This window comes from Amblyraja radiata, chromosome 2 (genome assembly GCF_010909765.2).
Source record: "Amblyraja radiata isolate CabotCenter1 chromosome 2, sAmbRad1.1.pri, whole genome shotgun sequence".
NCBI lineage: Eukaryota > Metazoa > Chordata > Chondrichthyes > Rajiformes > Rajidae > Amblyraja > Amblyraja radiata.
Window position 1 is genome coordinate 100617211 of NC_045957.1, and position 8678 is coordinate 100625888.

At 37.5% G+C, this 8678-nt stretch overlaps 1 protein-coding gene across 3 annotated transcripts; it reads right to left on the reverse strand.

Moving 5' to 3' along the window:
- Nucleotides 1-379: 379 nt before the first annotated feature.
- LOC116966108 (caveolae-associated protein 4-like) lies at nt 380-7867 on the reverse strand. 3 transcript variants are annotated; one of them, XM_033012301.1, is made up of 3 exons: nt 6990-7859; nt 4033-4521; nt 380-1080 (listed from the first exon to the last, which is right to left on the reverse strand). In XM_033012301.1, the coding sequence occupies exons 1-3, from the start codon at nt 7401-7403 to the stop codon at nt 1075-1077; spliced, it is 909 nt and encodes a 302-aa protein (XP_032868192.1). In that variant the 5' UTR covers nt 7404-7859; the 3' UTR covers nt 380-1074. The 3 variants fall into 3 exon arrangements, with proteins under 3 accessions (XP_032868192.1, XP_032868200.1, XP_032868183.1); XM_033012309.1 differs by having other exon boundaries at nt 380-1015; nt 6990-7827; XM_033012292.1 differs by having other exon boundaries at nt 380-4521; nt 6990-7867.
- Nucleotides 7868-8678: the final 811 nt, after the last annotated feature.

Here is an 8678-nt window from a genome sequence, read left to right on the forward strand (position 1 = left end):
AAAGAATTGAGAATTACCACAGAAGACCTATAATCTGACTTGGATTTGCAGGCAAATTTTATCATATTGCAAGGCAATGATGATCCAAAAGGAGGATGGCCTGTCCTTTATCAATGTTAATAATATTTAATGTCAAAGAATGGTGGTTAAATTCCCTCTTGTTGGAGATGGGCATCACTTTGTCATTTACCACATATCAAGTCATATTCAAATATGGATCAGGCATCACATCTTGAGGGCATGGATTGCTTCACTATCTGATAAGCTGTGAATGGAACTGAACAACATGGCAAAGAGCAGATAATTTTTTATTATAATGCAATAAACAAAACTACTGTGAACGTACGTAAAAATCTTAAATGCAATCAAGGCCAACACATTTCAAGTCTTATTTTCTTTATTGAATTAATGTACACAAATTACAACCAATGGCAAAATAATTAGTTTAACCATCAAGTACCAATACCTTGAAGGAGATAAGGGGATCAGGTTTATTGTTCCAAATAATCAATTAATTTTCAACTTCCAATCACATCAATAGTAATAATAACTAATACCTATAAAATATTTTACAAAGGCAACATTATTTGCACATTACATTGACAGATAAACAAGTAAAAATGGATAAAGTTTATTAAACACTGATAATACCAGAAATTTGCATTTGTTAAGTATTAGTAATCTCTAGTTTACATCAGATTTTTAAAATGTTTGGCTATTATTCATCCATCTACATGACAACATACAAAATCATGTTATCATAACAGTCCATTGTAAGGTTTGATTCATATTCAACATTGGAATTGTTCTTCCTGTACTATACTTAGCTTTCGAAGCCAATGCTAATGCATATATATTAACCAGAGTCCACAATAAGGTTGATTGCAGAACTTTGGAAGATACTTCCTCTTTGATTTCCTGGGCTTTGGGATCTCAGTGTTAATGAATGTAACGATGCATTAACTGGTATGTGCAGGAGTCATCCAATATTTATTCAGTGGGAAATCAATTACATCTAGATTGGAACATTGCACAAGAGAATGTATGAGCAATCAATCCTGTACCATCTTCCTTTCAGTTCTGGAAATGGGTTTAAAAAAATAACGGATGTACACGGAGAAACACAAACTGAACTAATTGCAATAAGGTCTCTGTCACTTGTTATCCCTCCTATCTGAAAATATATTATTATACTTCAAAAAGTCATTTATTTCTTCCTTCCCTTTTGCTGTTAATATCTACAGTACATGATTTAAATGCCACCCTTTACCTGGAACATTGTGTTCACCTTTGATGTTTTTCAGTGAATATGGCTCACTTTTTTTCATCACTTTTCTTTCACTTACATCATTCACTTTGCTATTTGTCCCTTACCATGTTTATAGTTTTTTTTAAATCAATTTTCCTTTTCTTTTATCTTAACAACAATATTCTATCTCTTGCCCTTCATTCCCAAGGCTTCAAATCAAATCCCAAATATATCAACATGCAGTTTAAAAAATATTGTGATAATTATAGCTACAGTTCACCAAATTTGCAAATATTGTTTCTACGTGATTTGCTGGAAATAATCTTGGGCCAGATAAGCATACATTCAATTACGATTTATACAACTTACACTAAGGCAAGTCTGTTCTTAATTGGTAATTACAAGCACAATGAGATTCAGACAGACCAGACAACCAAAAACAAAATACACTAGATTTTTATAATCTAAACCTATCGAGCCTGTCCACTGTTCATCACATCATGATGAGAACTGTGGATAATATGTTACCATTGATTAATAATATCAACATTTAGAAACAAGGAGCTGCAGATGCTGGTTTACCAAGGAAAGCCACAAAATGCTGTAGTAACTCAGCAGATCAAATCTTCCCTGGAGAACATGGGTAGATGCCGTTTTGGGTCGGGACCCATCTTCAGACTGATTTGAAATCAATTACTTATTGCAATATCAAAATTTAGTTGCTTCAATAGCACATCAGTATTGCATGGGATTTGTGGTAACTTGGCCAGAATTCAGGTATAATACACAACAGAGCCATGGTTATTGATTATGGAATAGTAAAATAAAATATCATACTTTATTTGTGGTGAATGATTTCTCTTAGACACACCTTAGAAGGCAATCCTCACAAGGTGAGAAACAATTAAAATGCACATATACTGCAGAGAAAACTTGGTTTGAACTGTACTGGTTCTTTATTTAGTGGGGACGTTTTGAATGGTATGGACTAGTTAGAGAACAGAATAATAAGTAAGGTTCAAAAACGGAGTGGCGGTACTTAAAAGGAAGGCAGAATGAGGAATCCAATCTAATATGATTCATCTTTCTGGTCATTCTTAAACCCAAAATTAGAAGAACGTATGAATTTGAACATCGTTGTTGGATAGGGGCAAATGGCCAGGATTCCTGCTCTTGGTTACTATCCAGTGACTCCTCCTGGAAAATCTGTTTCTGGTCAATGGGTGTGGCCAGAGTTGGCCTCATTGTGACATCCCTCTCAATGGGCAAATAGCCTGCCAACATTCAAAGCACAAGCTCACACGCTTGGCTGTAATATCTGAGGGCTTCCAGCGCCCTTGGAACAATGGCTCAGCATGTGTCACCATCTCCAGAAGGAGAGAAGGGGGAATAAACATGTAAAGTGAATACAGGCACATGTCAGCTGTCCCTAGGTTTCAACAAATGCATACATTAAGGTAACTCTTAAAATTAGAGATCAACCTTTAATTGCAGGGGAATCGACTCAAACTAAAAAATAGGTTATTCACTTGAATGGCCAACTGGATGACATACTTTTTACGAACACCATTGAAATTTCCACTCCCTCCACACCCCATCCTACCCTCCAAAAAGATAAACACATAACTCTGACACCATTTGCACATCCACGTGAAAGACAACATGAAAGGTACACAAAGGATATTATACTAAATCACACCATTCTACATGTACTGCAACACTTCTAATTCAATTTTAAAACTAACTAATGTTACCATGGTGATTACACAGGATGCACACTTCAAAAACATGCTCAAGTCAGCTAAATACTTGCGTTTAAAAAATGAATATTTGTAAAGTACCCATAATAAAATACGTACTTGAATTGCTTTGATTCTATTTATGTAACTGGCTTTTGAAATATATTTATATTGTAGTAATATATTTCTAAGCCATGCAGCAATTTGATTACATTCCCTGTGGGATGGAATATGATGAATGCTGACAAATTTTATAGATGAATTCTACATTTATATGCTATAATTTTCCTAATATTCAACACCTGATCATTTTGCTTCTCGTTTTCAATCCTGAGCCTTGATTACTTAGTGTTTTGATTACCATAAATAAGAGGGAAGCAAGACTTTCTAAATCTCTTCTTGCAATGGCATGGCATGTGTCGACAAAATGATCCATGTTACACAATGTATCAGAAGCTGAGAGACTACAAGAATTAAAGCTGCATTACTTAATAGTCCTATTCAAAAATAAATTTAAGATAAAAATACAAGATTAATTGATGCTGTTCTTCTTCAAAGACCACTTGAAAATAAAAAAATTAAAATCCCAGAATTTACTAATTTATTTTAGGTTGTAAACTTCCTGTCAATCCTTTGTAATTCCACTTCTACAACTATCAGAAAAAAATGCAGAAGACTGATCCACGGTCATCTGAGGTCCAGTCAACCTGCTAGCAGGATGCACATGGGAGGACTGACTTTGTACATGACACCAATGCTTCATTTAAAAAAAAGGCCAAATTAAATAAAGAATCTAAGTAATTAAACCAGTAACATTTGAATGGAAGCACAACTCATTTTAGGGATGTATTGCCATCACAGGCGTGGCAGTCTCTGCCACTATTAAGTAGCGCAGCTTTAAGTCTGTGCTTAACTAAACTCAGGACTCCGCTTCCCCTCTGCCACTGCAGGCACTGCTTCTTCACCCTTTGCTTCCATTGTTACAACGACCATCTCTGTATTGGCGACATGTAGACCCATGCTTGGGAGGCTGTCTTCACTAACCTCAGCAGCTGCTGCAGCGTTAATATTAGTTGCCGCTTCTGGACCAGTGCCCTCGCCTTTGGAACTTTCTCCCACACTTTTGATGGCAACCTCTTGCCCTTCTGCCCCACTTCTTTCATTTTTCTTCTTCATATGAAAAGGTTTTGAATCGACAATGGACTTTTTGATCCTCTCTCCAGAAATCCTTATCTTCTCTCTCTGGTCTGGGGGGACTATAGTTGCGCTCAGCCGATTCATCTGCTTCCCTAAGTTTTGCTTGGTTTTTTGCATATTTTCTCTTGAGAAAACTTTCTTGATATTATCCACTCCCTTCATTCCCGATTTCTTGAGGCGTGCAGCTGCAGTTCCATCTTCATAAACAAACTCTTCGTCAGAGGAGAGGTCTGGCGGTGGTGTGGCTGTTTTTGAACTGTGTTCTTCAGATGCCGCTGCATTCCCCTCGTTTGGAAGTTTTTTATACGTGACAGAAGAAGGCATTTCATTTTCTTCCTGTGAAAGTAGAAAGTTGAGTTTTTATTCTGGATTTCCACATCACAACATATTGGATTTTCATTGTGATTTCTGCAAATCATTTCTTGCTCAGGCAGCTAATATTTATTTCCAATTGTTTTCATCCACTCAACTGAAGTCTGACACATCCACACAAATTAGTTTTGTACCACCTTCTAGTGGAAAATATATCCCTTGTGGGACACCATGATATTATGGATGCACCATCAGTCTCCTTTTAAGCTGCTAGCTGTCCAACTCATTTGCTTCATAAAAGCTAACTCACGATCAACATTTTGATTTGAATGCTAGAATAATCCTCAAAGGTCCTAATATCACGTTGCAGGATTCCAGCAGGCCATTGTTGAAAGTCTTTCACTTTCTCAGATGTGTTAATGTATAGTAGGGAAATAGTTTCTTTAAAGCATTTGTCATTGATAACCGAAGGTTTGATATAGAGCAGATGCAGCATTGCTTTAGCTAGTTTAGCATTCTTGAGTGTCATATAAAAACAGGACAAAGGATATTGCACAATATATCCTTTATTGTAAGTAAATTGGAACAGAAAATGCCAGAAATACTCAGCAGGTCAGGTTGCAGCTGAGGGAAGAGAAACAGGGTATATATTTCCAGTCTACCGAAGAGAAGCTACTTCAAAAATTGAAGTGTCTTGGACCGGAATCCTTGACTCTGTTTCTCTTCCTACAGATGTGGCCTGACCTGCTGACTATTTCCAAAATTTTCTGTTTTTGTTTTAGATTTCCAGCATTTGCATTTTGTGGATTTTCAAATAAATTGGACACCAAGTTTTATTTTATTCCCACAGATATGTTTTGTATATTTATTCAAATGATTCTCCACAAACCCTCATCCTAGTAAGATGCACTGATTAAAATCACTTTATTGCAATGGATTAGTTGAGCTGTGGTAGATTAATTATATTTGGTCTATGCTCAGAAGTAATGGAGGGAAAATTTAACGATGTCAAATGCTTTTCCACAGAGTGCCCCAGAAGAAGCCAATCATGCATGGCCATTAGATGAGGCCAGGATTAGACTCATAGTCGTAGTCATACAGAATGGAAACAGGCCCTTTGGACTTACTTGCCCATGGCGACAAAGTAGCCCCATCTACACTACTCCCATTCACGTGGTTTGGCCCATGTCCCTCTAAATATTTCCTATCCATGTATCTTATCCAAATGACTTTCAAATGTCATTTTTGGTACCTGCCTCAGCTACCTCCTCTGCCAGCTCATTCCATATTCTCGCCATCCACTATGAGGAAAGAGTTGCCTCGCAGGTTCCTATTAAATATTTCTCCTCTCACCTTAAACCTATGGTTCTTGATTCCTCTACTCTGGGTAAAAGACTCTGTGCATCCACCCTATCTATACCCCCCATGATCTTATACACCCCTGTAAGATCACATCTCATCCTTCTGTGTTCCAAGGAAACACTTATGTCAAGTTCTCGTTATTGCTCACTTGTTCTCTTCATCTTTGCATTGGAATAGCCTACTGACAATGATATAATGCTACGTAAACCGGAACAACAGATGATATTTAACAAAAAGCCTTTTTCTGCGGAGGGATAAATTGAATGGGAATATTAACAAATTTTGAAAAATTGAGTTACGCAAGTGGCGTTGATGCATGACAATTCATCATTCTCTATTCCTATTTTAAGCATGTAATATGGGTCATTAATTGTCAGCTGTTATAATAGATTGGAGGTCAGTGATATTAATATTAAGTGAATTCTGGACTCTTCCATTACTGCAAGACTCTGGCATCCATTTGAAAGGTCCAGTATGTCACGGTTCAGTATAATTGTCTCACCAGTGGATCTATAAAGATATTAAAAATAACTTCCACAGCAACATTCTATTGTCCCTATTTACAATGGTATGTGAACAAAAATGGCATTCAGCTTAATGAAGCATTTGCACGTTTCCAGGTCTTCGCCTATGTATAAACTTTACTGACTGTCTTTTCAAAAATAACTCTATGATGTGAGTCGGAAGGAAGGCCAAATACGGACCATTGGTCTCCGCGTATTGTTTTTCATGTGGACAGCAAATAGTCGCTGTTTCACAGCCATTAACCTTCAATACAGATGGCACCAGGCCGACTGGAGTATTAATACGACCCACATGTCCAAATGAATTCTCTATCTGTTACTCAACTCCCGTGATTTATTGTTTCAGTAATTTTATTTAAAGGACATTAATACACAAAAATTGAAACAATTTCTTGGGGATTGTAGAGATTGTAAAACATCTAACAGATGCCCTGACTTAAAGATTCTGCTGAATTAGCAATTCCCTGCAGAATAAAGTTCAACACGGAATATTAGCTTGGTAGCAGCTGTGACTTGTTCAGCATGTCATGCTTTCAACACTAAGTATAGAATCTCAAATTCTTCAAACTAGTAAGACTTAAAGCGACCACTTCAAATGGAACTTACCTGGAATATAACCACCCGAAATTTATTCCTTTTGAGCAGCTCACGGTGATTTCCTTCAACTTTTTTGACCTGAGCATTGGTTTTATCCAGTCGCTGTCTCACATCTTTAACATTGGCGTTGATCTTTTGGGTTTTCACTAGCAACTTTGCGACCGTGTTATCTGTGGCCAAATGAGCCTTATTAAGTTTTGCAACATCGATTTGTATCTCTTTAACGGTGTTTTCTATTTCCAGTTGCTGTAGCTCCATTTTCTGTTGAGTTTCATTCACACTGTCGACAATCCCAGCCACTTTCTCTAGGAGATTAAAAATGGTTAATGGATCAAGCGGAGAGGCATCCCCTTCACCTGCAGCAGCAGTAGATAGGTCATAAGCAAGGTTGCTAGAATCTGAATACACTCGTTCCTCAGCCATGCTTGTGTTGGTTCAGAGAGCTCTCCTCCTAGGTCGAACTTAAAACATGAACGTTATGTGTGAGTGTGAGCTAGCGGATCTCCAACCAGTGCTCAGTTCCAAGCTGTGCTGGCAATGAGACATCAACCAGCCATTCTCATGGATGACCTGAGATTAAAAGGGCAATGATTGACTCCACCTACCTTTGAAACCACTCATGTATAACGGCTGTCACGCATCCGTCTTGAATTATTTGCATACCTGGGTGTGCATATTCTAATCCTGAGTGTGGAAAATACCTTCACTCCCACGCTGCTGATCGAACAGCTGTAAAATCTGAAATCTTATCTTCCAGAGCCTTAAACGGCCTCTTTATTTTGGTCTATACCATATACAGTAGAACAAGGTGTGTTAGGCAGAATTTTAACATGGATAAGCACACATCAAAAATCAAAATACTTATCTTAATAATGCACGAACATCGTGTTTAACAATTTTCATGTTTTTTAAAGATGATTTTTTTAAATTGATTTGCAAATTAGCTGTAAATAACCTCACATATGTTTTGTGACAGAGAAAATGGGTTGACAACTATTTATGAAAGTCATCTTAAAGCAACTCCCTACCCACAGATGCTTATTTTTTCTGATTCACCTTTTCCAGAAACACCTAATGGATTAATAACACAAAAGACTGATTGATTGATTACAGCATGGAAACAGGCCCTGCAGCCCACTGAGTCCACACGGGCCTGTTCACTCCAGTTCTATGTTATCCCACTTTCTCATTCACTCCCGACACATCAGGGGCAATTTACACGGACCAATTAACCTGCAAGTCTTTGGCATGTGGAAGGAAACTGCGCCACCATGAAGAAACCCATGGAGAACGTGCAAACTCCACACAGACTGCACCTGAGGTCAGAATTAAACCCAGGTCTCTAGCTCCGTGACCCAGCAGCTTTACCAACGGCATCAATGTGCCACTCCAACTGATGGTATATGTAAACCAATAATTAAATACCCAGAATCCACAGCATATGTGTCATTTCTAACGGCCATTGTGTCCTCTTCAAATGGTTCACTAGGCTGTAATTCAGATTTACTGGCAATAAATACACAATTTACACATGTTCAGAAGGTACCAGTTTTGGTACAAGGCTGTGTTTGGAAACAATATGAATTACAGATTGGGAAACAATCTTAAGGTTTAATCAAATTTAAAGTTAATCCTGAAAAATATATCATTCTGTGAAAGCAATATTTATGTACTGCAGAAGCAAATAATTGTTGGAGT

Coding starts and splice junctions, on each gene's coding strand:
- LOC116966108 (XM_033012292.1), bottom strand. CDS start 7,403: ATGGCTGAGGAACGAGTGTATTCAGATTCTAGCAACCTTGCTTATGAC. Junction 4,522..6,989: donor TTCGGGTGGTTATATTCCAG/GTAAGTTCCATT, acceptor CTACTTTCACAG/GAAGAAAATGAAATGCCTTC.